Genomic DNA, 19,506 nt, shown 5'->3' on the forward strand with positions numbered 1-19,506 from the left:
TCAAATCTTGAGTATAATCTACCAGAATCAATAATCATTAGCGATGGCTACAAACATCTCATGAGTAAATTTAAACACCGATTATTGATAAATACTACATCTTGCATTAATAATAATATTCAATAATATTCGAACAAAATTTCGTTTCCATTTCAAGAAGCTAAAAAAAATAAAAACTCCTAACGCAACATTGTCCATCTCATCTCTCACTTTTTCAATAAACGTAAAAATTCAACGAAACAAAAGATCGATTCAAACAAAACTATTTCCATTCAACAATCATATTCCTCGACAATCCATCCCTTAAACGATCCAAAGAAATAATCTCCACCTCGTTAGATCCATCTAACGAGATTTAACGACCGACCACAGATTAAGCAAATACGTAGATGTAAATGGTTAAACACGAATACCTTCGAGCAATCATCGATTCGAAAAGTTCACCATTTACCAACCTTGAAGGAACTGGAAGCGCGACCTTGATGATGGCAATTGCGCAACGATTCCCCTAAGAGGTCATCGGCTACGTACGATCGTCGATCACGAGCCATTCTAAATCCCATTCACGTGCGACAGCCTGTCCCCCTAGATCTCTCTCCAGTTGTTCGTGATCGTGGAATTCTCGAGGCGACCGTCCTCCTCGGTCTACCTCGGGATCTGATTTCTGGTTTAGCACCTGGTTACCGCATTTAATTAACCTGGACATTATCGTCCCGGTTTCAATCGATATCCCATTGCATCGCGATTCACCCGTGTCTTTTGCCGTGTCTTATCTGACCGTGTCTTATTTTTGTCGGATCGGGAAAAGCCCAATTAACGATAACGCGAGCCTCGATAGAAACTCGCGTGGAGAGACGAGCTTGTATCGCCGATGTCTTCATATTAGTTTGCACGGGTATATGCGAACGAGATGGATAACGGAATTTACTTATTATATAATTTACTTATTAGGATAGAAGTCGAGGATGATTTTATAGAATTTATTTAATTTTTGTTTTTTTTTTTTCAAGATGTGGAAAAATTAAATGATTTCACTGAATCTAGTTAATATATTCGCGAAACATCTTTGGAGGATCGTTTGTAGAGGCTTTTAAAAAGAAAAGGAACGTAAAAGTATATAAAAATTTTGGTAGAGATTTGTTTTATTGGATTAATTAAGCAATTTAAGTTTGCGTGAGTGAGATGCGTTAAAGTGAGATGGAAATAGATCTGATTTTACGTCTGTCTAAGAAATGATTACATGAATGTAGCATTGAATGGGGTAAATTTAAAGATCTTATAGTATTTTGTATGATCTTAAAAATATTTCGTGGGAAATAAATTTGACAAATATCTTGGTACATATTTTTGAAACGTTCGCCAATGTGTGTCGCATTTGATATTCGTAAAAGATTAAAAAACCTGCTGACTATCTAAGACTATCTCTAGATATTGATCTAAATTTCTTTCAAACGTGAATACTAATATTTATAAAAAAAAAAAAAAAGAAAGATAAATAATTAATATAAAATCGATTTGAACGATGAATTATCGATTATTTATTTTTCTATTATGTAATACGTTTGATCGATTCTTCCTGTAAAATAATATCATAGATACTATAAACTTTAGATACGAATCCCGGATTTACTAGAATTTATTATATTAAAAAACAAACAAATTATGAAAGTAAAAATTATTGCGAAACTTCAATTAAACGCACTAATCTTTGATATTACGATATTATCTGTTATTAAAGATAAGATAATCATTGTTGAACAATGTTGATCGACTCTGTAATAAGTGAAAGAGCATGAAATAGTTCAACGATAGTTTGGTTTGTATTTAATATTATTTCAAAATCTTATGTACGAATTTAAATGTATCTCAATCTCTTTCGATTTTTTTTATTTAATAATTATTTTATATTAAACTATAATTTAATAAAAAAAATAGATGAATTAATGAATAAGTACCATTAAAGAATGGATATTTAAATAAACGACAATATCTAGGATTTTTAGATCTCATTCACTTTTAACTTCACATCAAATAATATTCAATTGATGCCAAGAATTATGCCAGAATACTATTTTAAACGTCGACATCTATCATTTCACGATCCATTAAAATTTTAACACAATCCAAATTGACTTGCGATGCTTGAGCCATTCCAATAGTTTCAAAATAATTTTTATAAGTGTTATAAAGATTTATAATTTTTCTAATACAACTAATACAAAACCTAATTAATTAAATCCTACGTTTAATTTATCTTTTATATCCTATTAGATACCAGATCAAATATTTTAGGCTCGCTCTATTTTTCATTTGAATTTATAATATATGCCGATATATTATTCGTTGTCAAAAGAAAAAAAAAAAATTCATTCATTTCAAGATGTTGAGGTCGACGACCAGTGGAACCGTCGTGTTATTAATCTGTCGCCTACGTAGTCGGTCCAGAAAAATTTTCATTTAACCAATACTTTTTCGTAATTTAAACTGCGTCGAGAAATCGTAAGAATTATATGATTTTTTTTTTTCGAGAAAACAATTTTTCTTTTCGTTTCCGATTTCTTTTTCTTTTTTTTCTATAAATTTTCAAGTCAAAGCAACTTTAGAAATTAAAAAAGAATTGAAATTTCCAATCATTGATAAATAATGTCACTGATATATGCATACACCGTTTATGTAATTTTAATTTTCTTATGCACATATTTCCTTTAAGATTGAATATTTATGTATATAATTGCTCAGACTTATTTTACAATACAAAATACTCGAAATTCGCAATATAATTGAAAAGAGCGAGAAAAAGAGGAAAAGGCGAGTTTATTATTGACTGAGAAACGATAATTATTTTTTTAATAATCCTTTAATCATTTAATAATCATTTCAAACAAAAAAATTAACTTTATATTTTATTTCCCAATTATACTCAAACGAATTGAATCATACGATCTTTTATATCCTCGTATCTTTCTTAATTGTGCTCTGAATCAAAGTGTTCGAAAGTTAAATAGATCAGCATCCCTTAACAATTTAATCAATTTAATTTACTTCTGTTTATAATACACTATCATTGTCTTAATACGCTATTGCCATAACCACGATTTAATGATAGTGGAAACCACCATGTAAAGGATATTTACGTCGAAAAAGTGGTTGCAAACTCTTCGCTCGACTATGTTCTAACAGAAATAAAAAAAAAAAAAAAAAAATGAAACACTTTTCAGGATGCTTATGAATAATTATGTAACGATATAATCTGCCGCTGATTATACAACGACCACGCTCGACCATGATAAGGTAATACTTATACCATTCTCGTAGCAGAGTCGAGTACATTAATCAAGAAGGTATAATAAACTCCTCCTGGTAATCAAGAAACGTGTGACACATCCGTTGCTTCTCGTCTAAATCATTGCTGAATGAGAGAGATGTCTTATCGGTAAATCTGATTAATAAAAGAAGAAAAAAAAAATTGGAAAAGGAAGTTATTCATTTTCGCTGATAAAACTGTACAACCATTAATTCCGTTCCAACAATGTTACTATTTCTTCGAATTATAAATGAAGAAATCAACGTTTATTATTAAATATTATTTGAGATATTATTTTTATTATCGATAATGATAATGAAAAAAATTATATTTATAAATTAATCTATTACAAAAATTGTAATTAATAATATAGAGAAATGTTTGAACAGACAAATAATATTTAACTTTCCATTTATTATTATTTATTCCATCCTCTTTTCTATCTTACGATTATCAGGAGTTAATTATAGAAGACTATTTCAAAATTTAAATCAGATCTCTTACCTACTCGTGAAAAATATTAATTGTAAACAAGATAAAATAATAAATTTGCATAGTTTCTTCCAACAAATTTAACACTGAAATATTAGACGGATACGTCTACGGATGGTTACAATAAAATAGCTGATTAAAAAAGATTTCGAAAAAATAAATTTCTTTGCATACAACGAAGGTATCTATCGGTGTCTTTAGCAAAGACCAAGAAAGACCCGGCAAACATCGAGGTCAACTTTATGAAAGAAAGTGTTATAAAATTCATTGCATCAGCTGTACAAATGATATTACTCTTTTACATTGGAATTAAGACGTGCAGACACAACAAAGAGTAAACAATACTTCGTTAAATCAACTTCACATCGCAAACAGGGAATGATAATGTCAGATCGAGTTTACGCAATCTTGATTCAACAAAGTCGAAGAAAATTAAATTAAGTACGTATCAGGCTCCGTGATATTTTTGGCCAATCGTAAAATTTCCACTCGCTTTTCGAACATTTAACAATTGTGAGACTTTTTTTGTAATTAACAATTTCAATTAGCTTTTAATATTATGTTAAAACGTATTGTTTTCTTAGCCTTTAATTATTTTCTTAACCTTAACACAACAGGATATTACTGCAATAGAATTTTATTATCATAAAACAAAATTGTAATAAATGTAAAGCTTGAATTAATTTTTTTAATATTAATTTAATTATATAACCTAAAAATAGATACTTGAAACTAATGAATTTTGTTTTTCTTTTTTTGAAAATGATATAAATATGTAAAAGAAAAAACTATTATGTATAATGATCATTATAAAAATAATTATATTTTTATAATGTTTGTTTTCAGAAAATAAACAATATTGACTATTGTTCTCAAGAATATTAAAATTAAAAAAAAAAAGTATTTCTTAATTTTATATCTAAATCTTTTAATATCTTTATCCATCGTTCATTTCATTCTATACATCACGCATTTAATTAAAGAAAAATTTATGTAAAAATTGTTTGACGATGAAAGAAATATGTAATAAATGAGAAAGGATGAGTCCAAATGGGAGGAGGAAAATTGCTAACGACTCACGAAAGAAAACTGCAGGGTTGAAAATTAGAAGGGAGCCATGGACCGCAAGGTTATGCGGTCTGTGAAAGCTCCCTTTTCTGACTCAGCCCTTCAATTGACGAGCTGCGGGTCATTTTGAATCGGTTGGATTAAATTTAACGCAAGAATACAACTTCTATCATTCCAATAACAATTTTTTTTTGCAGATTGAAAAAAAATCGAATAAATTTTCCTATATTTGTAATTTTCATAAATATATATTCTCTAAAATATAATTTTTTAGAATAAATTTATATTTTTCTTTTTCAATGGAAGAAATGGAATGGAAGTAAGAAAAAAGAAATATACGATTAAAATTGAAATAGAACGAAACTCGATTAATTTATCTAATATCTCAACAAATTTTATCTGCTATCATTCAATTAAAAAATGTAGATTTCTTTTTTAAAAATAAATTTTGTAATTTTTTTTTTATTCGAATGATAATTTGATATTATAATTTACAATTTGATAAAACAGTTTTGACAACGTGATAAATAAACTAAAGACAAAATTCTAATTGTATATACAGAAACTTTTTTTATCTTACAATTAGTATACAAGTCTTAACGTATACTTTGCCCTTTATCATAAAAACATTTCCTCTATTCAAAACAATTTAGACAATCTATATTGAAATTAATCGACTTGGATAATAAAACATTGAAACTTTATAAGTAAAATGATTAATGTATTTCAAGAGATGAATGAGATGTCTAATTTTCTTTTTCAATTGAAAACGAATACATTAACGTTTTCTGCATAAAAGTAAGGATTAGAAATTACAATTTTTATACATTGTGTGCAAATATATTTATAACCTTATAACTTGCATAAACAATTGTTCTCAAAACGTTTTTTTTTCACAGAACTGAATATAAAATTTATTCAATGATTTCAACGCGTTTTTCTTCGATTAAACGATTAAACTACTAAACTACTGAAGGCAATAAAATCAAATATCTCATTTAAAGATCTAAGTTTTCGTTATTTAAATAAATAATCTTTCTTCAAATTTTCTGAAATAAATGGTTCTTTATCCGAATACGAAATGGCAATATATAAATCTAATACGATACGAAAGAATGAATGAAAATTTCAAATGTAATAATCCCTGACAGCAAACGATCGATAAGAACAAAGAATATAATTTTCTGGAGTATTGCGGCGAACGTAGCACGGCAATCTAACGAAACATCGGTCTCGAGTCTTCTCAAGGGCTGTGTCGACAAAAGAGCCCCGTAAATCCCGCGTCATCGCCTCGTGGATTTAAAACCGGTTGGTCAAGTGGCTTGTACGTACGTGACCAGCTGTAACTCACGATTTTTACCGCAATTTTCATATCGTTCATAACAGATCAGACGCGATTAACCGCGGTAACCCATGAGCACAACGAATCCACCTCTTAAGCGTGAATTATTTAAATATCGTGTCGAATTCACAACTCTGGATATAAAATAATTTTACGTGAAAGGAGACATCAAACGTCTCTTTACTTTGTACTGTTTGAATTTAGAGAAAATATCGTTTGAGTTGTTATATTGTAATTACTTTTGTTAAATTTTTCTATTTACTATAATTCTTTTCTTTGTATCGAAAGTTGAATTTAGAAAAGATATTGAAATATGATGCACAATTGGATTAATGTTAAATTTGATAAGAAGTTCCGAAAATTAAAATTCTTTTTTTTAATAAAATTAATTTAAATAAAAAGCATATTGATTGATTTGATATTTTTTATATTTTTATGGTAGATACATATTTACCAAAAAATATACCTTACAGTATATATATAAGTTTGAGGTAGAAGATATATAATGATCCAATTTTTAAAAGAATGAGTCATTTTCTTTCAGATCTTGTTTTAGATCAGGAAAATATGTCTAATTATTTTTAATTTATGATAATTTTCCTTGTATCCATTTTTCTTCGAATTCCTGTTATATCCTCTAATATATTCATAAAAATGTATACCAATTGTGCAATAATTCTATTATATACCTTTTAAAAAAATATTTTCCATTTATTAAAAAAATACAAATTATGTAGACACAAATATATTATAATAATATAATATAATACCTTTTCTAAATTCAAAAAATACAAATGACAATTAAGAATTTTCGTCATTACTTTTAAATTTTTATTAAAACATTTGAAAATCATTATTAGTTATAAATTCCATAATTCTGATTTACGATTGATTACAATTTCCGCAATTTCTCTATCCTGATAATTTTATATATATATCCATCCATCGAGGTAATTTAATTAATATATAAAATTCATCCGTCACGTTGCGCAATGCATATTAATCTCATATAATTATAGAAATTATACAATAAATTCCTAACCTAAAAAATTTAAATCGGTTTAACAAAAGAAGGAATCAAAATATATGGTATAAAGTCGAAGCTCATCAACGAAGAGGAAAAACATTTTTGTTTCGATGTATCATCACGTTTCAATGGGTTGAAAATTCAACGGAAGGATCCAAATAAATCCGAAAAGCTGTATGAAAATCATCGTTGCGCGTCGGCTAAGTCCTTGGGACTAAAGTTAGAAAATTCGATCTGTGCTTTATACGTGAAATTCCGCTTCCCGTAATTCGAGGCGCTATTCTCACGGATAAGAACGGAAGTTTTTCATGCTCGGCACGCACCCGTTTCTCCGGCCGAAACGACGAAAACTATTTTGAATTCAAGGACCACGGTCCGTTGCCTTCCACGGGTCACCGTCGTGATAAACTATCAACAAAAGTCGTAGAGCATCGCTGCTCTAAAAAAAAAAAAAAAAAGAAAAAAAGAAAGGGAGAGAGAAAGGAGAGGAGACGAGAGAAAAAAAAAATCTGAAATTCCTCGACACGATCTTATTGGAGCTAATAATTAAATGAAAGATCTCTTCTTGTAATTTGTTATTTATTTGGAAATGAAGAAATATATATAGTAGATAGATATAACAAATGAACGAAGAATAATATTACATAAAAAAAAAAAAGTTTTGTTTCTTTCGTTATTTTAAATTTAATAATTTTTGAATTACGATGATTTTACAAAACTTTCGACGACTAATTTAATCTTTTTTTTTTGCATTTAATCAAATTAAACGCAATTATTCGATAAAAATAGTATAAAATTTATAGTAGAAAAATGTACAAGAAAATAGAAAAACATTGAACATTCCAACAATAATTCCCTACAACTTCTAACTTCTAATCAAAAATCTAAAGACAAATGAATAATAATTGTGAAATGGCGATTTCGTTTCATTATACGAATATTACAGCACAAACCAATAATAAATTTATCAGAATAAAATGTGAAATACTCGTGTCACGAAGGGTTAATCGTTAACTGCTATCACGAATACGATTTTCACTGATACGGATTCGAACGAGAAATTGCACAAACCAATTATTTCCCAACTCTGAGACAAGAAATCCAGCCGTAACGCAGTCGATCGTTTCTCGGTGTCTCCGATCTATTCGTGAAAAAAAAAAAAAAGAAAAAAAGAATTGAAAATGAAAAGGGAGAAAAAAAAAAGAAAGAGAACCCGTTCGCAATGCATTTCGCAATTTCAGTTACAGCTATATATTATTAAATTCCTGAATGCTATAACCCCTGACAATTAGATAATCGGTCGTTTACACAAATTATACGCACAAATAAAACTGCATGCATACCATATATTTTGCCTGAAACGAAAGGAAAAATCGGTGCAACGCGTGCCGTATACAATGAGAGGATAATTCTGTGGAAACATTCACTTTTTTAACCTTTTGATTCATGATGAAATACACTCGATTATCTCAGTTAATTAATAAACAATTTTTCAAATAATCGATCAATAGAAATAAAATTGTGTTATAACATCATTAATAGATTATTTGTCAATCATTGTCGAGCTAATTAAAAACTAAACAATTTTCAAATATGGTTATTACGTAAAAAAAAATATATATATATATCTAATAAGATATCTAGTAATTATCCAAATAATCCAATTATTTAAATAAATTTCGAATGTTCTATTGTATCAAATGAGACTTAAAATTTTCAATTTTTTAATTATGAAAAATTATAAAACAAAATTTTAATATTATCCTATAGATAAGTCTCAATAATTGAATTAATTATTTGAAAGAATAATTCTAAATATTGATTTCACTTTTTTTAAATTTCAGACAGAGAATCTTATGTATACGGCGAATTTTTTTTTTAAAGGCTATCTTTAAAAGAGAAAGAATTCCAACTTTCTCATCAGAAGAGTATGTTATTATCTCATTCCTTGGATTGAAAATATTCTATTTGCACGAGAGGATTCGTGTAACAATTCGAGCGAAAGCAAATTTCAATATTGATGTAGTTGTTATCCGTTACATGTATGATAATTAAAAAATGGGAAACAAAATAATTCGAGGATAAAAAAACATGTGTTGACAGCTGAACCAATTTGCCTTAAATTATTTTTATATTTTAATTCAATCGAGATAAACGTTTTCTTTTCCTTGGGAATATATACCTACATATAAAAAGAAGAGAACTGTTTGTTTTAACAGTTCTTTTCGAATCAATTTACCGAACATTGAATAAACTTATTCAAACCCGCATTGCTCGTGATCCACTGTTCTGCTCTATCCCACGAGCCTCTAATAGACCCGAAATTACATCGTGCCCTTTGTCAAACAACGAATTGAACCTCTGAAGAAAGGATATGATGCGCGTTTAGATGAAGCATTTATTTTCATAGAACGAACAATGAATTCAAATTCAATTCTTCAAAACTATCTTAATTATGGTAATTTAATTTCTTTTAAAAAAAAAAAAATTGTTCTTCATAGAAATCGCAGAATAGAAAAATTTTCGAATAGATCGAAGAGTTGAATTTTTTCTTCGTGCGTATTATAATAGGAAACAAAGTTCAAATCATGGTTTAACACGTTTTTCTATGGAATATGCAAAATAATGTATGAAACGCGTGAAGTTGAAGTGGTTACGCAAAATGTTGTAATAGAAGTATAATTTATTGTGTTAGCATTACGTCATTCTTTAATTAGTATTGCACAGAAGCATTGCATACTACGAAACTGTTTTATTCGTATAATCATCTCGATAAAAAATTAACAAAAAAAAAAAAAAAAATATTAAAATTTACCATACTAATATTTAATAAAATTGTGAAATCAAATTAACTTGTTTCAAATTTTATGATTCTATTCCATTTTACCAATGTACAGATATTTTTATTCGTTCAAAAACACAATTATCTATCCTCGATTATATTTTTATAAAACTATTTTCATTCTGATCAATAGTAGACTTAAATACATATTACAGACCGATATAATTATTAGAATCATAATTAAAATAGTTTTTTCTGAAATTTTAATCTTTAATCAATAATATTATTATAATAAATAAGCGATATATAATATCATAATTCGTATATTATAGCATTGAACATCACAGGAGAAACACGTGGCATATTTATTCGCGTCATTGAGATAAAATATGCAAAACTTGTATAACATGAGAAATAATATTTGCATAAAAATCTATAATCTAAATGTTACAATGTTGCACGGAAATTTATGTATTATATATATATATAAATAATGTTTCACGCATATATATAGCTATTCTCTTTGTTTCCTACGAAAGTTTTAAATCAATGAAACTCTCTATCGACGAGAAAATCTCAATGAAGCAGTTCACGTGTGAAAATTTTAACAAAGTCACGATGAGAAGCAATGTCGTGGACAAAGTAGGAAATGGAATACAAGGTTTCCAGTGTACAATAACGATTAATCCTCGTGTAGAATCAGCATTTCCGATAAGTATGTTAATTCGTTCTCTTATATATTTTAAAACATTTTAATTATCACTTTTTTGAATCTTATGTTTCAATTTTTATAGCGATCTAACACGTTTATAATAATCTCGATTTATTTATACGATATAGCATCCCTGAAATTTTATTATAAACTAACAATATTTCTATTGATACAATCTTATATATCTAATTATATATAGAAAAAAAGAAAAGTAATAACGATATTCTTTTAATATAATCGAATGACGAATGTCAGATAATAGAATTATATAAAATGATAAGAAAAATTAAGAAATTTAATAAGAAAAACCGTGATTGAAGATAATAAAATCGAGAAGTTAAAAAAAATATAATTATGATCGTCACCTATTAGAAATTTATTTATATTTTCTAAGATATATCCTATAGTAAACGAAACTAAAAAATGTAATAAAATTTTTCAATAAACTCAAGACAACTTCAATAAACTTCAATAAACTTAAGAAAATTTCTTATGGAAGAAATTAAAGAAGAAAAAAAAATTGTAATAATTAATATCAAGATTTTCACAATTATATAAAATGTTTATAAAGAAAAAAAAATGGTTATGAACGAATATTTAAATAAACGAATTAAAAAAATGGTTATATGGAATATTTAATATTATATAACACTTTTTTCCCGAGATATTTAAATTATTATTATAATTTCAACATTTCTTTCTGTATCTACATATGTAAACTAAGAAAAATAAAATGTAAATATAACATGGATAAAAAGTTAAAATTTTTTTATAGGTATCATGTATCTTTTAATTATATTTAACAAGAAGAAGTGGAAAAAAATTACGCAAATAATAATGCGTTAAAGTTAGCCAAAACTCTATACCAATATATATCTATTACTTAAACATTTAAATAACAGATATATAGAAACCTGAATCCAAGATAAAAAAAATCTAAGAAAAACAGATTAGAATGAAATTTCAACCAACAATGTTGCCAATTCCCAATATTTTTGGAAAATCTCCCAAAACTTTGATGACTAATGCAGATCTAATAAAAACCAGATTAAAATTCGAACCCAACAACTTGCCAAACTTCTAAGAAACTTTGTAAACTCTACAGAATATATTAAAATATTGAATATTAACATACATTCAACAAAAATACTCAATTAAATAAAAAAATCTTCCCAAACACACACATTATTAAATAAAATTACAAAATTTCAACAATGTTCCCAAGAAACTTTTTAAAATCCTATACTCGTAATCCATATAAGTACATATATTCATACATATATTCATAGAACACATTTGGAGGCCAAACATCAAATGTTGATTGAAATTTATTTATTGAGTTATAAGCAAATTAAATTTCCGTTAGATAAAGCGAGATGATGATAGACAGACCGATCTCCATTCTACTTCGTCTAACCTAACCTTACATTGCTTATAATTTAAAAATCACTAAGAATTTTTATATACCAATTTTTGTTCGAGTTAATTTCTAGAGTCGAAAAATTCCTCAAAGACATGAATATATTAACACCCTGTATAGTACCTTGCCCAAAACGTGCGAGTTTGGCGGTCATGCTCGCATTCCACGTATTCTAAGTAACTCTCGCGCTCGTTTGAATTCCTACGTGGCCTAACACGACGATATTTAAATTCAGTGGGCCAAGTGCTCACTAGAGAGAGAGAAAGAGACGTGCCGGTGGGACTTTGAGCAAACCGTACACGCGCGGTTCATCGACTTCTCCGTATCGCGTAACGTTCCATCGATTCGTCCCTGAAAGTCCAACCAACCGAACTTTGTTCGACGTTTTACTCGCGTCAGAATTACTCTATTTTAGGGCCGAAGAAACGATTGGCCGTGTCACCGCTCCCTAGGGTATTTCATCGAGAAGCCTAGCGGAAAAACAATTCCACCAACAGTTGATCCATAATTTCGCCAAGGACCACCATGACTCTCTCATAACCTCATCGATGGTTCTCAAGCACGAAAAATCTCGTAGGCGGCGCCACCAAAACTCGCAGATATCTTTTTTCGGCGTGTGTGTGGGCAGACACGTGTCTGACATTGTCCGGATTTCCCCGGTTACCCCCACGGTCAATGGAACACGTGCGTGTGTAACTTAGTTTGCACGCAACCGAAAAGTGCCGTTTTGACGTTTGTCTCATGGGGCGTTGCTCATAGTAATCGTATTACTGGATGATTGCTAGAAATTTTAATTTTAAAATTAAAATTATGATCCAGGAATTGTGTTCGTTCGAAATCCTTGAATTTTTGATCCTCGGATCAATAAAGATGAAAATTGAGATTGAAAATTGATCTATTTTTCGCTTGAAAAAATTTTTTTTTAATTAGGTCGATGTATTTGCTATCAATTCAGGATTCGTCTTCGAAATCATTGAATAATTTTTTTTAATTCAGCGTTACTTGCAATATTTTATATTCGTATTCAAATAAATTGAAATATTCAGAAATCATATTATTGGATGATAAATGACAAGTAAGAGTTAAAGAGCTTCGAAGACAAATAGTAATAAATCAATTGTTACGAATAAATAATCATCTATGCCTACAAAAAATCCCACGTAAATCTGTCGACATTATTAAATTATCTTTCCTCAAAAAATTATGATAAAATAAAATTGAAATATATTTAAGCCTGCATAATATTAATAAATCAAAAATTTAATATCTGGATATAAATGTCAATGTCATCTTTCACATTTTAAATGGAAATACAATATTTTTAAAATATTCTTCTTGTTCGAATAAATCAATGACGATAATGGACTAATGTATCCTAGTTAGAAAATAACTATGGAATTTTTTGCATGTAATTCTAATTCGGTGACAAAAATTATAATATTTGATAAAGTTGCCGGCTTATTTCATAATATTATCTCGAAACCATGAATCGGCCTTGACCCGCCTAAATGGTCATCGCGTGCATTTAATAATAATTCAAAAGACATTTCAATTCAATATTATATTACAAAATATCTTAAACTATACAATAATTTATACATTTATTATATATATTTATTTTTATCATATTAATTGATATAATAACAATCTATAATATGTTATAAAATGTCACAGATCGGTATTCTAATATTAACCTTTGAAAACTAATTATTCCTGATTAATTTTTTATTCTCTTAAAAAAACATAGAAACTAATATAATTAGCTGATATAATTAGATCTACTTTAGAAGGAATGCAAAATTAAAATATATTCAAGTTATACGACGTTATATAAGAAATTGAATCACGTCAATGAATGAGAAACTTTTTCGAAATTAGATTATCTTCTAGAAAAAAAAAAAAAGATTTTTTTTTAGAAAAATCTTATTATAATCTCTTTATAATTCAAATTAATCCTAAAAATATGCAAAGTAACATCTTCACTGAAATATAAATTACTTAAAAAAGATATAGAATCAAAAGTAACGATATACTTAAAAAATTTAATTAAAAAAATTTAATTTCTCAATAACTATGAACTTTATCTAAAGAAAAAGAAAAAATAAAAGCAAAAACGAATAATTTTAAAAATTATATGGAATAATCGCAAAGGTTAATAGAGAAGATACTCAAGGCAAGAAGAAATATTACATTTCTAACTTTAAGTCTCTCCTGATTGCGCAAATTAGAAGGGAAATCCTCCGTCAATTACAAGCGATGATACAGGGACAAAAGAACGTGGGAGAAGATAAAATATTGAGAAACAGAGAATAAAATGTTGAAAAAACTTGGGATAAAAAAAGGATAATGATTTATGCATGGATAATAATGAGGAAAAAGAGATCAGACGATTGATTAACGTCGAATGGAATGGAAATCGTTTGAGGACACGTTCAGAAATATCATAATAATCATGAACATGTGATTTATACATGAGAGAAACGATCATGCGACATTTAAAAATAAAACTAAAATCTGAAACGAGGATGAATTGATACGCGTCAATATAAAAAGCGTAAAATCATGTGTATCGTTGCTTACGCGCTAAAATATTCACATATATTGAAAAATGTGTGGAAAAAATTTTTCTAGAGAAAAGAAAAATATATTTTTCGATGATATTCTTATTTTTCTTTTCTTTTTTTTTTTTAATTATTTCATTTACATGTATTTATTTCTCTTTTTATAATTAATAGCTATTCTAAGTGAATTGAGAAGAGATTAGATGACTTTGACCAGATCAAAAGTCAATATCTTGTTTTTTTTTGTTAAGTCGAAAAATTTGATTTATTCGTCTTTAATAGCTAATCATTATTCTACTAATTCCGTTCCCTATTGATAATTAAATTGAATAATTAAGATAAACGCGAAGGATTGATGATCTAAATGATTTCGTTCCATGAAAAAAATTAAAAAAAAAAACAATATATGTGCGCATGCTATTTAAAATTACCTTGAACGAAATTTTAAAAAAGTATCGAATCTTCTTTTTTAAAAAAAATCTATTTCTCAACCATGTATTATATATATCTTTCGTATCTGACATAATAAAAAAAAAAAAGATTTCATCTTTTTTTACACGCAAAATGAAAACTCGAAGATAAAATTTAAGCAAAAATAATTTAAATATAAAAAGGATTAATAAAAAACTAATGAAATATTCAATGAGACAAACATAAACATTCAAATACAAAATGTATTTCATTAATTAAGAAATTAAATATGAAAATATTACGATCAAAGAACGAGAAGTTACATCTATATATCTTTGGGAAAAATAAGAACACGAAATAAAAGAAGGGATGTTCGACCAGTTTTCACTTTCTTTGTATATAGCGCGTGATGTAAAGGAAATGGCGTGGCTATATTATTAATTCAAGGGCCAAAAAAAGAACCGGAAATCCCACGATCCTTCAAGCTAATGAACACTCAAACAGGACAAAGTTTAATTCGATCCACTTACTTTATAGCGGCTATCATGCGAGCTTTACTACTTTGCATTTAAACAGTTTGCTTAGCAGGCTAAACGCGACAAGATAATAAAACACACTCGGATATATTAATAAAGCACGAGATAAACCCGGTCTGTCCATTAATGCGGAAGATATATGTAAAATAACGCGTCAATTGGAGAAACATTTTACATAACTTAATTTATCTTCCTTGATAAATTCTTTTTGTACGAAAGGATTTAAGCAATTTCATGAAACTCGTAAATATATTAAATATAAGAGATTGTTTAACAGAACCGATTTCTTTTACTGCAATATTTTTAAAGATATTCAATTATTAATTAACTAGAATTAATTTCGGAGATATAACTTCAAAATTATAAGTTTTTCTATATTGAAATATTTAATTCTTTCGATGTAAGAATTATCTATTCATTGAAACTTTTTTTTTTAATTATAATTTTGATATAACAATTTATTAATAATGTTAAAAAAAGAAAACTAAATAATAAAACTAATAAAATGAAAATGAATGCCTCTTTTATAGTTGCGCAATTATTCTTTCAGATAAACGATATAAAGGAAGAGAGAATGAAAAATACAATACAGAATGAAGTTTTATTATTCAAATCTTTTCATTATTCGGCAAAAACTTATAAATTACATGTAAATTTTACCTAATTACCAACTGAATGCAATTAAGTAATCAACAGATTATTCTACTTGTGAAAATAACTGAAGAATGTAAAGTAAATTTTTTTCATGTAAGGCCTTTTTTTAATATATATTTAAAATAAAAGAAAATTTTCTATATCTTCGAATTATTTCTCTGTAAAATAATTTCCTTCTCTATTCTATCATCAATAATTACAAAACACCTATATAATATTAATAGCTATATATTATATATATATTATTCACATAATTTACATAATAAATAAAATTTTTTAAATCGTGAAAATTGCAAATAAAATATACCAAAAGTTGCATCTTATTTTTTTTAAATAAACCTTTGAAAGATTGAAAGGTTATTTAAAAAATTTAAATATTTAATTTTTTTAACGCGTATTTAATTTTCTATTTGAAAATTATGCAATAATTTCAAATTAATCTAAGCTAATAATATAAAGCTTCTAAATGATAGAAAGATAAAATGGAAATACTATTTTTATAAATTAGTTTCTTCATCATCAAAAATATCATTTCTTTATGCTCTTTAAACGAGATATTCTTGCAAAACATTTTCTTAGAATTGATAAGAATTTTACTATCCAAACTATACATGTATATTCATATATATATAGATTTATTTTCACATATAGATTTATTTAATAATCTAACATCTAATTAAGAAACAGTATTCATTCATAAATCTATGATGATATATATTGATGATATATATGAAAACAATTTGTTATTCTAATATACTACATTGAAAATTTATACTTATTTAATAAAGAATTATGAAATTTGAATATTTACTTATAGTAATTTTATTTTTAAATAAAGAAAATCTATAATGATTAAAAAAATATTTTTCTATAAAATCTCTAAAAAATTTAATAATATTTATAAATATTAGTAATTTGAATCTTAAGATTCAATATTAAATATAGAAAATTAGAAGTTAAGAAGTTTTCTAATTAAACAACAATAAAATCAATGATATATTTCACATAAGAGATGAAACATATGTTAAAAGATGAGAACAAAAAAACAGTAGAAAGATTTACAAATGCCTCATTTTCGATGAAATTTTGGACCATCCTTATATCACAAATGGTGTAATTAAATATTCGTTGTGGTTATTTATACATGTGAAAGAGTAAGACAATTAGTACGATTAATTCTGAGCCCCCTCTAAATGTTACCACGTTCAAACTACGACTATCATCAAAACTAACCTTTGTAACACAGATGAATTCAAGCTACACAAAAGATAATAGAAAACAAAACGGAGCGAGATGGATTAGTTTTGCAATTATACTCTTATTTAACACTGTAATCTATTCTCTTGTCAAGATTCGATAATTTTTATTCGTCATTGAAAACGATTATAAATAGAAATGTATCAATGAGTTCTAAATAAAAAATCTCTCAAATAATACAATACCGTTATAAAATAAAATGATTCGATTCATTGTGCATGAAAAATATTTCTATTGGTACTAATTTTTCAAAAACATAATACGAATAAATTACTTGCTCCTAGAAAAATATGAAATATGCTCCGTATGAAAACATGGCATACATTATTTTCACGTTAGAAAAAAAATGTTTGCAATATACGTATGAATAAGTTATATGTATAAAAAATTACGCGTAATTATGATAAATTGTAATAATACGTGCACAAAGATATTCGAATATATATTAACGAATGTTGTAAAACTCACTTCTATCGCATAAAATTTAATAAAAAATTTTCATTCGTACCACATTAAAATACATACAGAAGTATATACTAAACATATTCAAAGCTGAAATGAACTACATGTTGCGTAGAATGTAACCCGTTCCATCGCATCGACAAGTGAAATATTTTTAACGATCAATATATGTCATTTTATACAGGAAATAAATTAATATGTTTGAAATATTTATTTGAAACGAAATTAGAATATATTAGTTGAAAGAATCTCTCGAAATAAACAACGTTTGAATACGCACCTAACCTACAAGGAGCACGACGAAGAGTATGAGATAATAAGTAATTGTTTTCTCACTTACCTGCATACTGTCGGCTGAAATAATTTCTCCGAAGAATTTACAAGCTAATTCGATGGCCAAACGTGATTTTCCACATCCTGTAGATCCCAAAATTGCTAAAACTGGCACACACGACATATCGACCTTTTCACAATCACTTATGGTTACTTGACACTGCGCATGCGTAGCCTTACTGCGCATATGCTTCGCGTTCCGTTGATTCAGTCGTGTAAATTAAAGGCGTCAATTTTAAACAAGTTTTTATTGCATTTCAAAATTGTTTACTCAAGCTAGACATAAATATTAAATTTATTATATTACTTTAATTTTTTATTATTAAAAATAAAACATTTTGTAATGTAATATCATTTTTTGTAATAAATTATTATTGAAATTTTGTATATTTTCAATTATAATTTATTAAAAATTCATTTAAAATAAAAATATTCAATTATAAAAAATAAATCTGAATTTTTATATGAAAATATTGTAATTTTTTAAACATATAAGATGCCAATTTAGATATAAAAATCTTTTTGTTTTACTTTTCTTATTCAATATAACATTGTATCAAATACAAAATCAACTATTATGCATAAATAAAATTATATTTTATTCTATTGCGTATCACAACATAATAACATATAAATAAATTTATGCATTCATCTCAGTTTCTATTATGCCAAGAAATCTATAAAGCATCATTATGTGTTTTTCAATAAACAATCATGCTCTTAAAAATTAGAAATACTTTAAAGTTACATTAATTGAAGAATGAATAGCAGCAATTGAACTTCAGTAACATTATGAATGATTTCATTAGCAAATTATATTCGACTTGAGTTTTCTTGCTTCACACAATTTCATTCAATAATAAAATAATCTTATAAATTCACTGAAATTATACTTTTTATAATATTTAATGGATAATTTGATTGTAAACTTGTCAAGATTCAAAGTTAATACAATTTCAAAAAAATAACTAATCAATTTTCCATTCATTTATCAAAATAAAAGTCTTGTTATAAATTATGAAAAAAATATAATTTAAAAATTATATTTTTTTATTTACTTACTTTTTAAATATAATATTTTAAGTTAAATTTTATTAGTTTTATTCTATTTATTTTTAATCTACTAAATGTTAGATTCTATTCTT

General features: G+C 26.7%; 1 protein-coding gene across 1 annotated transcript in view; it reads right to left on the reverse strand.

Annotated features, from left to right (window-relative positions):
* Positions 1 to 18,548, reverse strand: part of LOC122719648 (tRNA dimethylallyltransferase) — a 119,090-nt gene extending 100,542 nt beyond the window's left edge. Inside the window, exon 1 of the mRNA XM_043945640.1 lies at positions 18,369 to 18,548. Within this exon, the coding sequence (XP_043801575.1) occupies positions 18,369 to 18,548 (180 nt within the window). The remainder of the gene's footprint in view (positions 1 to 18,368) is intronic.
* Positions 18,549 to 19,506: the final 958 nt, after the last annotated feature.

Source organism: Apis laboriosa, unplaced genomic scaffold (genome assembly GCF_014066325.1).
Source record: "Apis laboriosa isolate Shangri-la unplaced genomic scaffold, ASM1406632v1 scaffold91_cov154, whole genome shotgun sequence".
NCBI lineage: Eukaryota > Metazoa > Arthropoda > Insecta > Hymenoptera > Apidae > Apis > Apis laboriosa.